The sequence below is a fragment of the Electrona antarctica genome (assembly GCF_951216825.1).
Source record: "Electrona antarctica genome assembly, chromosome: 14".
Taxonomy (NCBI): Eukaryota; Metazoa; Chordata; class Actinopteri; order Myctophiformes; family Myctophidae; genus Electrona; species Electrona antarctica.
The window spans coordinates 47106488-47124158 of record NC_136795.1 but is presented as its reverse complement, the minus strand read 5'-3'; the positions used below and the strand labels follow the sequence as shown (position 1 = coordinate 47124158).

General features: G+C 47.4%; 2 protein-coding genes and 1 pseudogene across 3 annotated transcripts in view; 1 reads left to right on the top strand and 2 right to left on the bottom strand.

Annotated features, from left to right (window-relative positions):
* Nucleotides 1-17671, top strand: part of grid2ipa (glutamate receptor, ionotropic, delta 2 (Grid2) interacting protein, a) — a gene marked incomplete at both ends in the record, with an annotated part of 153290 nt that overhangs the window by 129449 nt on the left and 6170 nt on the right. The window contains 4 exons of the mRNA XM_079520927.1: nucleotides 13855-13953; nucleotides 14390-14586; nucleotides 16692-16847; nucleotides 17415-17501. Of these exons, the coding sequence (XP_079377053.1) occupies nucleotides 13855-13953; nucleotides 14390-14586; nucleotides 16692-16847; nucleotides 17415-17501 (539 nt within the window). The remainder of the gene's footprint in view (nucleotides 1-13854; nucleotides 13954-14389; nucleotides 14587-16691; nucleotides 16848-17414; nucleotides 17502-17671) is intronic.
* LOC306936255 (NAD-dependent protein deacetylase sirtuin-1-like) lies at nucleotides 476-3970 on the bottom strand (annotated as a pseudogene). The gene is made up of 2 exons: nucleotides 3451-3970; nucleotides 476-1798 (listed from the first exon to the last, which is right to left on the bottom strand). The product of its transcript is annotated as an NAD-dependent protein deacetylase sirtuin-1-like (transcript).
* On the bottom strand, nucleotides 5555-7576 carry LOC306936254 (alpha-1,6-mannosylglycoprotein 6-beta-N-acetylglucosaminyltransferase A-like; the record flags this gene model as incomplete). Its single annotated transcript, XM_079519746.1, has 1 exon — nucleotides 5555-7576. The coding sequence occupies one exon, from the start codon at nucleotides 7574-7576 to the stop codon at nucleotides 5555-5557; it is 2022 nt and encodes a 673-aa protein (XP_079375872.1).

The window sequence follows — 17671 nt, the reverse complement described above, 5'->3', positions numbered from 1 at the left end:
ACGACGCATTATACTATTCCTGTCGCTAACCCTAACTGCACGCAAAGCGTGTGGGCGGCTGTGGCTCAGGAGGTAGATCAGGTCATCCAATGATCCCTGGGTCGGTGGTTCGAATCCCGGCTCCTCCTCCTGTCCACATGTCGAATTGTCCTTGGGCAAGACACTGAACCCCACATTGCCTCCAATGAGTCAGTCGGTGTGAGCCTCGCCACCATTGGTGTGTGAATGTGGGAAGTGAGGACGCTGGGGTCGACTGTTCGTCGCTTCACCTCCCAATGTATGAATGAATGAACCATTGTAAAGCGTTTTGAGCACTTGGAAAAGCGCTATAAAAATGCAATTCATTATCATTAAAGCCACGTTGTCGGACTAATGTGCCGTCGGAATTAAGAGCGGATCCCGTATCAGAGTACCCATTGTTCCCGTTGTCAGAGTACTTGTGAAGTTAGCTTGTGTGATATTGTGCCCCCTTTGTTTATTCGCTCTCCTCTTCCTCCGCGCCGTCAGCGCTGCAGCACGAGTCCTCACTCTCGCTTCCACAGGAGCTTGACGTCCCATCTTCAGAGTCAGAGGATACTTGGGCCCCACGGAAGATGTAGCAATTCGGTGCCTGGAACAGGTACTGACATGTCTTAAGTCGTGTGCTTATTGGAATTCTGCTGGTTTGACCGGTCCAGCATCGTCTGCCAACCTCGAGGTTGGAGTTTCGTTCTTGTATTACCTCTGCGGCTTCTTTTCGCACGCCCTCCATTGGTTCTGAAGACGCAGTTCTCGGGTGCGGAGAAGTTGGAGAAGGCTCTGGGGGTGGTACATCATCAGTCTTTGTGACACCTTCTGTCTCATCTGATGGCTTGACTGAGCCTGTATTACATGGGCTATTCTCCTCCTGCACGTGCTTTCCGGAACGCTGCTCTGTGGGAGCTGGTAATCGATGGTTTTCTTCTGTTACTTCATTGAGACTTAAGGCATTGTCGCACAGCTGCTCAAATTCCCCAGCCAGTCGGTGACAAAGCTCTTTAACGATGACGTCACAGTCCCCTAGTAGCTCCACGTCGAAGTTGAGGTGAGGTAGCTGTTCTCGATTTATCAGTATCTGAGGCACATCGTGAGGAATGGACTCTGGGATGAGAGCAACCGGTTGGACTGTAAGCGATGAGCCGATTACTATTAAAAGGTCCACCTCCTCCTTATCCTGCTCCATGGCCCTGTGGAACATTTCTGGAAGATCCTCTCCGAAAAAGACAATGTCAGGCTTCATGATTGCCAAGGGGGTATCTGGGGGACATCGCGGACATCGGGGAACGACCTGGTTAAAGATGTCTTCCCTTATAGCCTCACAATCCACTTTGTGTTTGCAGACGAAACATCCTGCAGTCGCAAATGACCCGTGACACTGGACGATCCTCTGAACACCGGCCACCTGTTCTAAAGTATCAATGTTCTGCGTGTAGTTGCGTAAAAGCTTCCGCTGCTTATCCAGCATAGATATGAACCTGTGACAGGGTGATGGCCGGAACTGCCCTGGGTAAATCTCCTTTGCAAATTTGAAGAAGGGTCTCGGGTTTCTTCTGAAGAACTCGACATCAAACATTGCATGTGGGTCTGGAAGATCCGGGAAGTCCACAGCGAGCCTTGCATAAATACCGTCCCTGGAACGAAAGTCGGGTATTCCACATGAAACGGACACCCCGGCACCGGTCAGAACGAGGATCTTTTTGCTTTGGCGGAGCAGCCTGACCACATCCTCCAGGGTGTTAATGTCCTCGCGCTTCTTTCTTCTCGGAGGTTCTGACTAGAGCTGGGACTCGATTAAAAAATTTAATCTAATTAATCAGAGGCTTTGTAGTTAATTAATCTCGATTAATCGCATTTTAATCGCATATCATTATTTGACCCGAGAACAGTGAGAAAGCTATTTTTTTAAATGGATTTTGGTATACTAGTGAATCAATGAATAGTGAATACATAAGTTTAAGCAATAAAACATTGTTTTTGTAGTAATAATAGGGGTAATAAATTATAATAATATCTCAAATTTAATAATTTATATAAAGCTTTTCTGAGTACAAAAAAATGCTTTACAAGGGGGACATGATAAATCAAAAACAACTTTATTAGAGAAAAAACTGAATTAAATAGATGAAATAGCTGGGGAAAGCAATATTGAAGGTTTGGATGGTGGGGGCATGTCTCTGAGTGTTTGGGGAATGCATTCCACAGGGTTGGGGGGGGGGCTTGGTGCAGCAAAGTGACATGACCATAACAAAGCACCTCTGTGTTGCTTCCGTGGACATACAGTAACAGCCATTAACAGATTTTACATTTTATTTGGCCATAACCGTTTAGTTAGAAACCATGTCATCTGGTCGGGTCCTTGAATTGCTACTGGTAGTTGGAATGACGTTAGCTCTGATCCATAGTGTTAGAAGGAGGAAAGTAGGCTTTCACATATTTTGTTGTGCTAAAAACAAGGGGCTGCACAGCCTGCACTTCCGCGGGTGTGAGGGGAAAGGATCAAATTAAGTACCATAGAACTCCTCCTGAGTCCTAACTACGCTAAGGACCAGAGCTACTGTTGTTGACGTTAGCTTCCAGGCTAGGCTCGGTGCAACATGTTTCGCATCGAGCCGATACTGGAGGCTTGACGAGGTGCGGTCTTCGGTGATATGCGAATTCTTTATTGAATAATTGCACACAACTGTGCTGTAATCCACGCTATCATCGGATAGCCTTTTAAATCCTATTTCCAATCCACGGGGACAAGCAAAGTGATCTCAGCGGCTTCCCCCGGTCTGGTGAACTGTCTGGTAGAGATGTGACGTTCGTGAACGAGTCGGATCTTTTGAACGGCTCTTTGAAAGGAACGATGGGATCCGGTTCACAGTAGGGAGCCGTTCCTTTTTAGAGGAGGAGGGGGGCAGGGGGGTTTCAACTGGGGGGGGGGCACTGGGGAGACACTGGGGAGGCACTGGGGAGTGGGGAGTCCCTAGGGAGGCCCTGGGCAGATATTGGGGAGGTACTGGGGAGGCACTGGGGGGGACACTGGGCAGACATTTTTTTTTTTTTGCCCCCCCCCCCCCCCCATCGGGAACGTCGTTCAAAAGAGCCAGTCTTTTGAACGACTCTTTGAAAGGAACGGATCCCAGAGATCCGGCTCCCTTCAAAGAGCCATAAATCCCATCTCTACTGTCTGGTGGTGTTATTGTTCCCCCAATGCTGCTGGGGCATACCATTCTAAAGGGGGGTGGTTTCCACTCCCTGTAACAACGGACACTTCACTCGGTGAACTGGGTGGTGCGCCGGTCCATCTGAAAACTGTCCAGTGACAACGTTCCGCGGTGAAAAAAAGTAGTGCGATTAAAATGCGTTAATTTTTTTAACGCGTTAATTTTTCTGTAGTTAATTAATCTCAATTAACGCGTTAAAGTCCCGGCCCTAGTTCTGACATACGAATGATGATCTGCCACAACGTCACGTCATCTAGGTCCGGTGGAAGCGAGGTGTCCGGAAGCAGGTCTTTCAGGATGGTCCTCGGGTCGGTCTCTCTCGTGGTGTGCCGTTGGATGAAACTGTAGGAAGTTGAGCCCGCATGCCAAGATCTGTCGTCCTCCTCTTTGGTGTTTTCTTCACCGTGCCCGAGAACGTCTGGAGCCCATCCCTTTGTTCCATGAAGAGCGCCGTTCTCACGTGTTTCCACAGCTCTGCTGTGAGGCTGTGGAGTCTGTTCGACTACCACCGCCATCACCGGATCAACCTCCTCCTTCTCCGCCTCCTCTTGCTGCCCGTAATTAAGCAAAGACCCCTGGCGGCCCGGGGTGGCTTCTGGTTTGTTTGAGACCTGTCCCTTCTCCGTGCTTTTCAGTCCAAAATCTACCACCACGACGGCCGAGGACCTTTTCAGCGCGGGTTCATCCGTATTCGAGACGCTTGAGCAGGCCCTGCCTGGTGTAGTGCTCTCCAAATCCGCCATCAGTCATCTATCTAGTGTACTTCCAGTGCAGTATTCATTATCATAGTACATGGAGGTACTATGGTAATATGACATCATACTGGTGACATCAGGGATCTTCCACGTAGTAACTGTATGGGGATATATGGATTTATCAATACACTAACTTCCCAAAATGAATATCTTGACTTCTTGGGACAAATGTGACCAAACATTTGACTGGAAGGGGTGGAAGGGACAGAATCATAACTCATATCCTCCTAGTCAACATGTGACTAATAGAGAATCATAACTCATATCCGCCTAGTCAACATGTGACTAATAGAGAATCATAACTCATATCCTCCTAGTCAACATGTGACTAATAGAGAGAGAATCATAACTCATATCCTCCTCGTCAACATGTGACTAATAGAGAGAGAATCATAACTCATATCCTCCTAGTCAACATGTGACTAATAGAGAGAGAATCATAACTCATATCCTCCTAGTCAACATGTGACTAATAGAGAGAGAATCATAACTCATATCCTCCTAGTCAACATGTGACTAATAGAGAGAGAATCATAACTCATATCCTCCTAGTCAACATGTGACTAATAGAGAGAGAATCATAACTCATATCCTCCTAGTCAACATGTGACTAATAGAGAGAGAATCATAACTCATATCCTCCTAGTCAACATGTGACTAATAGAGAGAGAATCATAACTCATATCCTCCTAGTCAACATGTGACTAATAGAGAGAGAATAATAACTCATATCCTCCTCGTCAACATGTGACTAATATAGAGAGAATCATAACTCATATCCTCCTAGTCAACATGTGACTAATAGAGAGAGAGAATCATAACTCATATCCTCCTAGTCAACATGTGACTAATAGAGAATCATAACTCATATCCTCCTAGTCAACATGTGACTAATAGAGAGAGAATCATAACTCATATCCTCCTCGTCAACATGTGACTAATAGAGAGAGAATCATAACTCATATCCGCCTAGTCAACAGTGTATGAATAATACACTTTTTTGAGCCTCAAATTTGAGGCCCCGAAAAATGCTCATGTATGGCGTCGAACTTTGAGTGCCGAAATTGGCGCTGTGATTGGACAGAAATTGGACCTGTGATTGGATGGAAAATGACCATGAATGGCGCCGAAATTACCTGGACTAATCACAACTCATAAGTAGGCCTATAACTACAAATAACAGAAGGAGTGTGGTGGCCGGAAGGGAGAAGAGGATGACGGGTCTTTCTCCCTGCGTGTCACACATGTGTTCTCTTCCGTTCTGTAAGTAGAAGCTCAGTCCTCGTTAGCCACTCCTGTATGCTCCCCACCAATCACTGGCCGTCTGGAAGTGTCCCCTCCAATCGCCTGCCTGGTTAGTCACACCTGTTTTGCATTCATTCAGAACCACAGTCCCAGCTTTGCCTGGCACACGACTCCATTCCATATTACAAGAAAATCATAATTCTAACCACAAATTCGACAACAGTCGTAAAAAAACCTATATTAAAATTGTCTTGTGGGTTGACATAAATGTGTTTTATACACTCGGTAAGGCTATACAACCTATACAGCATATAGCCTTCCGCGGCGCTACAGGCAGTCCTTGCAGAGGGCTACCTGTCCCTTCACGTAGTCTCGGCAGGGACAGGCCCGCTTCAGTGAAGCGTGTGCCCCGGCACAGCTGAACAGGAGTTGGTCCGACTGAAAGACGCAGTGGCGGCGCGTCTCGCTGAAAGCTGGAACCACCGTGTCGGCACTGGACTGCGTCGTCTGACAGCGCACGCCGAACCTGGCCAGATCCTCGACATTGTTGAGGTGCCGAAAGAAGGAGGGCTCACAGATGAGCCGGGCCTCCTGGCACGCCTGCGCGCAGGACCTGCCCGGGTCCGCCATCTTCACCCGCAGAGCGCTGAGAGGAGGCCAAGTCGGCGCACCGCGACAGAAGTCCTGGTTCTCGATGAAGGCGTTCACTCTCTGCAGCATCCCCTCCGGGGTGAACTCGTAGGGCATATAGGGCTCAATCTTCTGGTTCAGGATTGAGCGGAGGGCTCTCTCCACCTCGGCCGAGTTATCCATGTCGACCGTCCACACGTGAGGCTTGCCGATGTACACCTCTGCGTAGGGATTCTGGGATGTGACCTCTCTCAGGGTGGGCTTGTTCCTGAAGAAGTCAGAGTTCTTGCTGCTCTTGGGCGGCTTGAACTTGGGGTTGAGGAAGGCGCAGCCATTGGCTATGGCCTCCAGAGGAGCTGGACCCTCGTAGGGGAATGATAGGCCCACGAACAACTTGCTCTCTCGCAGTAGGATCTGTAGGTCTCGGCCGCTAAGTAACCCATGGTTCTTCACGTAGTCGGGCACGTGTGCGAGCCTTGTGCCGTGCACGGTGCCGTGCACCTCCATGTATCTGTGGACGATGTCCAGGTATTTCTTCTTGTCCCTCCAGAAGTCGTCCACCTTTCCGTACACGACGGCCTGGTTCCGCTTCGTGGGAAGCTGCTGCTGCTGCTGCTGCTCCACCACGAAGCCCAGGAAACTGTTGTCGGGAGTGTGGGGGAACATGGTGTAAAACTGCTGAGGGTTGAGGTCCCACATTCCCCACGGCGTCTGGAGGCCGTTGGACCGCGCGTGGTCGGCGTGGTTGAACGCCGGCTCCGTCCCAAAGCTGTCCAGAACCCGCGTCACGCACCGGTACCGAGCCCAGGAGGCTCCGAGGACGTCCCTGAACTCTTCGAGTCCCACGATGTCGATGTAGATCAGATCGGTCGGTGGATCGGCCGCCCCCCGGGCGGCGGGGCAGCTGGACTTCTCCGTCCCGCCGCCCATCATCGCCTTTCTGAGCTCGGCCCGGGAGGCGGAGATGGTGATGTCGTGTCCCAGCAGGTGCAGCGTGGCGATGAGGTCACTCCACTGGACGAGTTCTCCCAGCGGGCCGCCGCTGAACGCCTGGTCGGCCATGCGGATGCTGGACTGCAGGCCCAGGTGCAACAGGACCTTCTTCTTCTGGCGCCCGGCCAGGTTCTGTTTGTCGGCCAGCGAGCGGACGGCGCTGACCCACAGATCTTCCATGCGCTCGATTCTCAGCATCATCCAGCGAAGCTCCTCCCTGCCCGACATCATCCCGTACAACTCCCGAAGAGTGGTCCTGACGTCCGCCTGTCCGCCTCGACTGTCCCGGGCCTCGCCGGCGAGGAGGGTCTTTGTCCTCCCGGGTAAACGAGGACACCAGTTCTCCACCTCGCTGAGGTAGATGACGAAGGAGCAGGTCGATCCGTCCACGCCGTGGTCTCTGTAGCAGGAGTCCGACCGCCACCTGTCTTTCATCCACTCGAGCTTGGCCTCGCAGTGAGGGAAGCCGTCCAGAGGCGGAAGCTCACACTTGTCCCGGGCGGGGAGAAGTGTGCCCGGGACCCCACCAGGTGACCGGAAGGGTACACCCTCCTTGTGCCCCGCGACCCCGACCCCACCAGGCGACTGGAAGGGTATCCCCCCCTCCTCCCTGTGCCGGGCGGTGAGGTGCGGCAGCGTCATCACGGCCCAGATGAAGCCAACGCTCAGCAGGAGGAAGGCCAGCTGCTGGGTCGACGGCCTCCACAGGCGGCGGCGGGCTGCCATGGCTGTACATCGACCGGGAAGGAGCGAGAAAGGAGAGGGTGCCATTGTTGACCCGTTGGGAGTTTAGCCTCCGTTGGAGTCGCGTCTCTCTCTCTCTCTCTCTCTCTCTCTCTCTCTCTCTCTCTCTCTCTCTCTCTCTCTCTCTGTGGGTAGTTTTGCTGAAATGTGTCCCCGAAAACAAACGGAACACTGCTGGTTCAGACGGTCGGGATGGGTTTCACACGTAATCACTCTGTAGATCATATACCGCAAGTTTCTGCCTCTCTGACTTGTGACGTGTCCCCCCGGGCGATGGGATTATAACAGAGCCGTTACGTAGGTTACTACGCAGTCACCTTGGATACCATGTAGTAGGGTGAAGTCCTATCCAAGGTGTCTGACGTCACAGCGTGATAAAATAGCTCAAAGCTCTAATGCTGATTACTTAGGTTAGAACCCACCGCAGTGGTGTCCGGTTAGAACTTAAACCAGGATGCTTCGACTTCTGCCATCTCCCTGAAGCCGACCCTTGTTATATGTGACCACACGCGATATAGAGCCTGCCATCGCGGGGGTGGCAACTGTCGAGGACAGCTGAAAAACTATTTTCTTTGTCCTTTTTTATTTTTCTGTCTAAAATACTCTGAAGCTATATTATTATTCATGTCATGTTAGAGCAGGTCTGAAATAAATGTCAGACCTGATATCGACATATAAATATGAAATAAATGCTTAAACATGTCACTATGTCTAATGTTATAACCATTGGGTTAACCAATGCTAACTAGACATACGGCTTCCTTGCTAAAGTATGCAAATTCCGCTAAAATCCGCCTTTTTGTACACAATCGTTTTGGAAGATAATACTAGTCTTTTACTAACTGGCTAACAGAAATAGCACAGAAAGAAGTATTAACAACGATATTTTGTAAAAAGTGTGTTTATTTTGGTCCGCCTAAAGCTAATTCATGCTAATGTTCCAGCTGGGGGCACTGCTGACCACAACAATGGAAAATGCGGAAATGGCTTCCTATTTCCAATAGTAGAAGAAGAAGACTCGAATGAATGTATTGTAAACATTGTAACATTATGTCACCATAACGTGGTTATTATTAGTTGCTTTGGAATGTACCTGCCATGAAAATTAAGGTCATAATAACGCAGATCGCATCGATATGTAATATAGCGCGATAATGTACTTGTTTTAGCTACACGATTGATATCAATATATTAGCTAAATGTAGCTAACGGCTATCATTGCGGGGTTGCCAGTTTCTGCGAGAGAAATAAGCAACCCGGTATATGAAAACAAGCCCAAAATAAGCGAAAATAGCAGATCTACATGCATACAAACAACACAAATCTTGTGTCTGGCATAAATTATTTACAGATGGGGGTCTGCAGACAAATAATAATAATAACAGGCTAATGAAACATTAAGAGAAGAGCCAAGAGGGCACAATTTGTGCTGGGAGGGTTTGAGAGCAAACTGTCCTGTTGTCTGTTGGTTACTGTTTTTTTAATTATGTGTCCATAATCAACTACACTTTAAAAACAAGCCCAAATAATCAACTACACTTTATTTTTGTCAAATACATTTTTATTAACAGGTTATAAATTATTATAAAATTGGTACAGTAGGCCTATGCATTATTCTTCTTTAGAAACAAGGCCAACTAATTATAATAAGCAGACATGGCAACACTGCTGGTTGACTAATGGAGGAATGAAGGGAAAACAGCGCCCCCTAAAGTCACAGATCACTGAACTAAAGCTTAGAAGTCCATTTTCTCTGCTTGGTCTTTTTTCCACTACTCCTGCAAGACATTTTTCTATAAGCCATATCTCCAAAACTGGTGGATCAAACTGAACAACCAATACGTCAATTTGAAGCTATGATTCCCTGCTTTCATATGAAATGAAAAAACGAAAATAAAAAAAATTCCAATGGCAGTCTCTCAGTCAAATTTGGTCACATATATTCTCCGACTATGCTTGTCACGATGACTAAGCCAGTTAGATCTATCCATATATGGTTCTACCACATCTAACTGATATCAGCACTAGGTCGGCTCTGGCCCAATATAGGGATATCCGACTAGGACGTTGGGCTATATGACATATGACATGTCTAGTATGACAATCCCTATATTGGGCCCGAGCCGACCTAGTGCTGATATCAGATAGATGTGGTAGAACCATATATGGATAGATCTAACTGGCTTAGTCATCGTGACAAGCATAGTCGGAGAATATATAACAAGGGTCGGCTTCAGGGAGAAGGCAGAAGTCGAAGCATCCTGGTTTAAGTTCTAACAGGACACCACTGCGGTGGCCACGTGAAGTCCTGTGTCTAACGTCACAGACTGGCCACATGAAGTCGTATCCAAGGTGTCTGACGTCACAGACTGGCCACATTAAGTCGTATCCAAGGTGTCTGACGTCACAGACTGGCCACGTGGAGTCGTATCCAAGGTGTCTGACGTCACAGACTGGCCCTGGAGTCGTATCCAAGGTGTCTGACGTCACAGACTGGCCCTGGAGTCGTATCCAAGGTGTCTGACGTCACAGACTGGCCACGTGGAGTCGTATCCAAGGTGTCTAACGTCACAGACTGGCCACGTGAAGTCGTATCCAAGGTGTCTAACGTCACAGACTGGCCACGTGAAGTCGTATCCAAGGTGTCTGACGTCACAGACTGGCCACGTGAAGTCGTATCCAAGGTGTCTGACGTCACAGACTGGCCACGTGGATTTGTATCCAAGGTGTCTAACGTCACAGACTGGCCACGTGAAGTCGTATCCAAGGTGTCTGACGTCACAGCGTGGCCACGTGAAGTCGTATCCAAGGTGTCTGACGTCACAGACTGGCCACGTGAAGTCGTATCCATGGTGTCTGACGTCACAGACTGGCCACGTGAAGTTGCTTCACAGAACACAAACGCACTACGAAGTGCAATGGTACAGAGTATTTGGTGTTAACGGTCTAGATTGTTTTTGCTTCCGTCTGTTGTTGGCACGCAATGGATGGCCGTCCGGCCACAGTGGCCATGGGTAGGGGAGGCAATCCGAAAGGAGGAGGAGGTGGGAGTGGAAGTGGGAGTGGGGGAAAGGATTCAGGCGGAGGCCGTGCGGGCAGAGGAGCCGGAGGCCACCATTGTGGCCGCGGGAGAAGGGAGCATCACCGCGGGAGCGGGCGTCGAGGCCCGGGCGAAGGAAACAACGCAGTGCTGGAGGAGGATGAGGACGATGATGATGATGCTGGGACCGATACGAAGGCGTTCTCCAGGAGGAAGCTGCAGTCCAACTGGGAGCGATACGCAGAGTCGGAGCGAGAGGACGTGGCTGACGCCGACGGCAACGCCGCCCCCACGCGGAGAGGAACGGACTACCATGTGCTGCTGCAGTCGGCGGGGGATTCCTTCGCCCAGTTCCGCTTCGCGGAGGAGAAGGACTGGGAAATGGACTCCTTCGCGGCGGCGGCCGGTCAGACGGCGGTGGCGGCGGCGGCCGCGTGCGTGGACCTTCCGGCGCTGGCGGCGTCCCTCCAGAAGATTCCTCTCCACCAGAGACTGAACCTGGAGGCCGAGCTGGTACCGGCGTCGACACCGGTGGAGCTGCCCGCTTTGACCACGACACGGAAACCGGACGTGGCGGTTAATAAGGCCGCCGCGTTCGCTCCGCTCGCCTCGGCTTTCGGAGGAGTCGGCGCGAGCCGGGGAGTTTCCCGGGCTACGGGCCCTGCAGCGGTGGACGACGCGGAGCTAGACCAGCTGCTCGGTTTACAGAAGCCCACGTCGGCCTCCTCGGGAGCCCGGCCCGTCGACGTCGTGCACGGAGAGACTCCTGCTCGGGATCGCGTCGATGCGGGAGCGCGTGCACTTCCGTTATCCCACAGTCGGCAACGTGCAGAGCTTGAAGAAGGGGCGGAGGCACTTCCAGAGAAGATGGAGGAGGTGTCTCTAGATTCCACCCCGGTCAAACAGGAGGTGACTGAGGATGACCTGGAGGACTGGCTGGACAGCATGATCTCGTGACCCTCAGCATCGCAGTTATGATTCACAGAGGAGGAAAAAAAAACACTTGTTGTCCATCGGTGGCCCTGTATTTTCTTTGAATGACTTCTCCTCCTAGGTTCCTTAATTGGGCGGGAACCCCTTTTGGTGTTTTAAACATTATGTTATAATTTAGCTATTAAATAATAGCAGATCTACAAGCTCATAGCGCGCCACCGAGTGGCACGCTACGAGCTTGTAGGTCTGCTATTTTTGAAAAATCGAAGAACGACTGACATAGAAACATAGCTTTTTCAGAAAACTGTCAGGATATAGAAGACATTTTTAGAATCTGATCTCAGGTCAAAATGGGTTAAGTGAATAAACACAGAGGTGCGACTGGAGGATCGGAACTTTCTAAAACAACTCCCTGTTGGGAGGAAGAAGAAGGGGGGAAAAAAACATTACTTTCCTCGAGTGAAATTATTAGGTTCAACATCCATAGACAGAACACATCTCGGTTACTTTATTAATTTCCTCTACCTCTCATCAGAGGAAATGCCGTTTACTAAAGCTACTAAAATGGCCATAACCATAAGTCTGTTTCACTGTTCCATTACTCCAAAAGAGTACAGCAAATTCTGCCACCTTTTTGACGTAACAAATAATACAAAATAAAAATGTTAAAGGCTCAACCAAATACTAGTTTTTTTTTAGCTCAAACAAGACCTCAATGTTTTTGTTCGAGTGGCGCTATAGCCCCTCCAACTTCTGGCTCTGTGTGTGGCCAAGTCTCACTGCGTGAAAAGAGGAGTTAATGAGCAATTATGGGCACTGTATTTTGCCCGGAAACCTCAAGTTTAGCAGCATATACAGTTAATATACGGTAATATACAGGTGTGATGGTACAATTCGGGAGTTTACCGGAGTTTGTTGGAATGTTTAACGGGAGTTTCCTGTAATATACACATATATACACATTCCATGCTTTTTGCACAGTGTCTGTGGACTTTTTATGATGAATTTTGTTCGGTACAAACTTTCAGGCCAAGTAAATTGCAAATGATGTCTTTGTGTGACGTCATGATAAAAGGTGCCCCTCACTTCACACAAGTGTGATTTTTAAACTTCGACTTGAAAATGGCCAGAGTTGAGTCTGTGCTTTGTCCTATTTGTAACTCTTGGAACGAGCAGTGGGCCAGCCATGTCCTGAGGGTCCTATTGAGGATTCAAACGGCAGGAGCATTTATGAATAGTGAAAAGGAACCAATTAAAGTGCATACTGCGAGGACTAACTCGAGCCTTAAGTGATGCAGTCGGCTAATTCACACAATCTGCTGCCTGTGCAGAATGACTGGTGAACTTAACCCATTTTGGACTGTGGTCGATTAAAAAAAAGGCTTCTAAATCCTAATTTTTTTTTTTTCATGTCAAGGACCCCCAGAATTATCTCTATTGGGCCACGGACCCCCATCTCAAAATATGTAGTTCCAGGGACGCCCCCAGAAGCAAATATTGTAGTTAAAAATGTTCGCTCTGTAATATATATTCAATGATTTGCGCCACATTTTAATGATTTTTCAAAAATAGCAGACCTACAAGCTCGTAGCGCGCCACTCGGTGGCGCGCTATGAGCTTGTAGATCTGCTATTTTTCAATAGCTAAATTACAACATAATGTTTAAAACACCAAAAGGGGTTCCCGCCCAGAATGGATTAAACATTCATGAAGTAGCCTCTTTTTTTTCTCCCCCAGTTTTAAATTGCACTGTTAATAATTGACCTCGCCGTTGTAATATAAATATACAGTATCTCTCAGCTGATACAGTCGACAGTATGTCTCGATTCTTCCTCACAATTTTCAACCTGCCCTCGTTCTTTTTAAAAGTGAATATCGTATCTGCAAGCTCACAACGAGTTGCGATTTTTTTTTATATCAAATCATTGGAGTTCATGTCACTGCACCCTCCAAAGGGGTACACCTGTTCGGTGAGTGAATGAATGAATGAATGAATGAATGGATGGATGGATGGATGGATGGATGGATGGATGGATGAATGAATGAATGAATGAATGAAATCGGTTCGTTCAGAAGCGGGATGTCCTTTTGGCCTGGTGGCGATGTGCTCTATACTGAGAGCACCTTTACAGTGCTTTGTTCTGTTCCTTTCATCTCTATTCTCTCTCTTTCCGTATTCTAACATTCTATTCTATATAACTCTTCCATCCACAAAGAAGAATTTAATTTGTGTGTCATGAATGATGTGACAATAACTAACTAACATAATTCTGATTGTGATTTCTAGTGCCTTTCCCCCAGCCGTCGCCTCAGCCAGACAGACGTCTGGCTCAGAAGAAGAAAGACGTCGTTGAGATTCTGTCCCATAAGAAGGCACACAATGCCTGTGAGTAGAAATTATATTCCTATTTTGATCTACTGGTAGGAATTCAAACAACTGTTTATTTTATCTCGCTTGCGTCAAACGTGTACCTCAATGTTAACATCTGTTAACATTTTAACACGTGATATTAATAGTACGAGCTTTTAATAGGAGAGAGAAAGGTGGGCTTGCTCATTACTTGATCAAATGAGAATGACAGGATAGTGATATCTAAAGGGTGTTGGGTGAAATCGGTTTTGGGTGAAATCATATTTCTCAGAGATCAACCCTGATCTCTGAGAAATATGGGAGGGGATGGAGCCCAATTGGCTGGCTGCAAATGGCAGGACAAATGAAAGGATATTTGTGGAGAATTCCCATCAATAAACCAAAATGAAAAAAATATAAAGCGTGAGAGATCCGCTCCGTGACCCCTGACCTCTGGCCATGACCCCTGCAGCCATCCTCATAGCCCACCTGAAGCTGTCCCCGGGGGAGCTGCGCAAGGTCCTGTTGACCGTGGCCACGGACCGGCTGGAACCGGCACACATCAAGCAGCTGCTCAACTACGCCCCCGACGCAGAGGAGGTCAAACGATACGACCAGTACCGAGACGACCCCGGCAAGCTCAGCGAGCCTGACCAGTTCGTCCTGCAGGTATAAACTGGACTCTGCTCTTTTTTTCTTTACTCAAGTAAAAGTATAAATACTGCAATGTAGAAATACTAGCTGTTACATGTAAAAGTCCGGAATTCAACCCATTTAGACCTGAAAACGATTCTAAAAAAATGAAAAACCTATGTTTCTGTGTCAGTCGTTCTCAAACAATTTCATGTCAAGGACTCCCAAAAATGTATGTATTTGGCCTCTGACCCCCATCTGAAAATATGTCTTTCCAGGGACCTGCCCAGAAGCAAATATTTGAGTTAAAAATGTTTGCTCTGAAAGAATATTCAAAGATTTGAGGCACATTTTCACGATTTTTCTAAAATAGCAGACCTAACAAGCTTATAGCGCGGCACTCGGTGCCGCGCTATGAGCTTGTAGATCTGTAGATCTTGTAGATCTGCTATTTTAACACAAAAAGGGGTTCCCGCCCAGAATGGGTTAACACAGAAATAGGTGACAGTCAAACACATAGAATTCAACACAGAAACAGGTGACAGTCAAATAGATAGAATTCAACACAGAAACAGGTGACAGTCAAACAGATATAATTCAACACAGTAACAGGTGACAGTCAAACAGATATAATTCAACACAGAAACAGGTGACAGTCAAACAGATATAATTCAACACAGAAACAGGTGACAGTCAAACAGATAGAATTCAACACAGAAACAGGTGACAGTCAAACACATATAATTCAACACAGAAACAGGTGACAGTCAAACACATATAATTCAACACAGAAACAGGTGACAGTCAAACACATAGAATTCAACACAGAAACAGGTGACAGTCAAACACATAGAATTCAACACAGAAACAGGTGACGGTCAAACACATAGAATTCAACACAGAAACAGGTGACAGTCAAACACATATAATTCAACACAGAAACAGGTGACAGTCAAACACAGAAACATTTATAACAATAGTGAGCTCCTCTTCTTCCGACCTCTCCTCAGACTCATCCTTCTCTCTTCAACAAAACAACTGGAAAGGATTACCGGCAGTCAGTGGAAAGTACTAAAGTATTATTGACTGTATTAATGGTATCAAAATGTAAAAGTAGTAAAAGTATGATATTTTCCTATGAGATGTACAGTACAGTGATATAAATAGGTTTTCAATGTAATGGGTCCAGGGACCAATAAGGTCTTTTAGATGGGTTATTTTGAGTCCCACTTCAATGACAATGTACAGTACTGAGTACAGTATTGCATCCCAGGCCCCCCCGGAGGGTATAAGTCTCTCAGGACAGACTGTTGACTCAGGGGGTCGCTGTTTTTTCCCGCCCGGTGGGATTCTCAGATTGCCCGGAGGGTGACATGATCGCATCCTTTCTCAACGTAGTGAGTCTAAGGGCCGATTCATACTCCTATTTTACCGTTGTAGTGCCGAAATGATTTCGGCTCGTCAGACATTTTCAGTGGCACCGAAGAGCCGACTTTTGTTGTCCGATCCCAGAGTACCAGATGTTAACGTGTGAGAGTTCTCCATGCAGATGTTGTCCGTTCCCAGAGTACCAGATGTTAACGTGTGAGAGTTCTCCATGCAGATGTTGTCCGTGCCCAGAGTACCAGATGTTAACGTGTGGGAGTTCTCCATGCAGATGTTGTCCGTTCCCAGAGTACCAGATGTTAACGTGTGAGAGTTCTCCATGCAGATGTTGTCTGTTCCCAGAGTACGAAATGTTAACGTGTGAGAGTTCTCCATGCAGATGCTGTCCGTTCCCAGAGTACCAGATGTTAACGTGTGGGAGTTCTCCATGCAGATGTTGTCCGTTCCCAGAGTACCAGATGTTAACGTGTGGGAGTTCTCCATGCAGATGTTGTCCGTTCCCAGAGTACCAGATGTTAACGTGTGAGAGTTCTCCATGCAGATGCTGTCCGTTCCCAGAGTACCAGATGTTAACGTGTGAGAGTTCTCCATGCAGATGTTGTCCGTGCCCAGAGTACCAGATGTTAACGTGTGAGCGTTCTCCTGCAGATGTTGTCCGTTCCCAGAGTACCAGATGTTAACGTGTGAGCGTTCTCCTGCAGATGTTGTCCGTGCCCAGAGTACCAGATGTTAACGTGTGAGAGTTCTCCATGCAGATGCTGTCCGTGCCAGAGTACAAGATGCGCCTGCAGAGCCTCCACTTCAAGTGTTCCCTGCAGGAGAAGATTGAGGAGATGAGAGGAGGCTATGAGTGCATTTACAACGCCTCCATGGAGCTGAAGACCAGCAAGAAGCTGGCCAAGATTCTAGAGGTGCGTATACTAAATATAAAAAATAAAATCTAAATTACATTACATTACATACTGTACCTCGACTACGGTCTGTCCTTCAAAATGCATGTCCACTTTTATCCAGTGCTGGAAAAAGTACCCACATATTTTACTTAAATACAGTTCACAATGCGCCGCATCTTGTAGATCGGCTATTTTCAAATGGCCGAAATGTATATAGGACTGAAGTGGTTAATGCATGTTTCTGTAAGTACGTAATTAACGTTTTCCAAAGAGTAAACGTACAGTAATATGGAAGCATAAAGCTGCCAAAATTCAAATGAAATGGCAAAATACGAAAAGTCAATTGAAATAAGAGAAATGCTTTTTCATTTTCAGGTCATTAACGCATTTCATGAGACAAAAATAAATCTAAAATGTAATTCATATTTGCCATTTCATTTGAATTTTGGCAGCTTTATGCTTCCATACAGTATTTGCCTCTAAGATGTACTGGAGTATAAGTAAAAGTATTGGAAATTGGAAATACTCAAGTAAAGTACAAATATGGCAAGAGTTATATGGTGATTGCTTCTTGTGTTGTAACAGTTTGTGTTGGCGATGGGGAACTACTTGAACACCGGTCAGCCTAAATCTAACAAGACTACTGGCTTCAAAATCAACTTCCTTACTGAGGTATGACGTGTTATTATTAGATATTTACAAAATATAAAAGAAAGTGCACTTATTCATTTATTAATCCTGGTCTCTAAGCTGCCTCCCCCTGGCCAGCTTGGGGGCCAGGGGGCCAGCTTGGGGGGACCGGTTGGACGCGCTACGTCCAACCGGTCAGGTGAAAAGAAGCA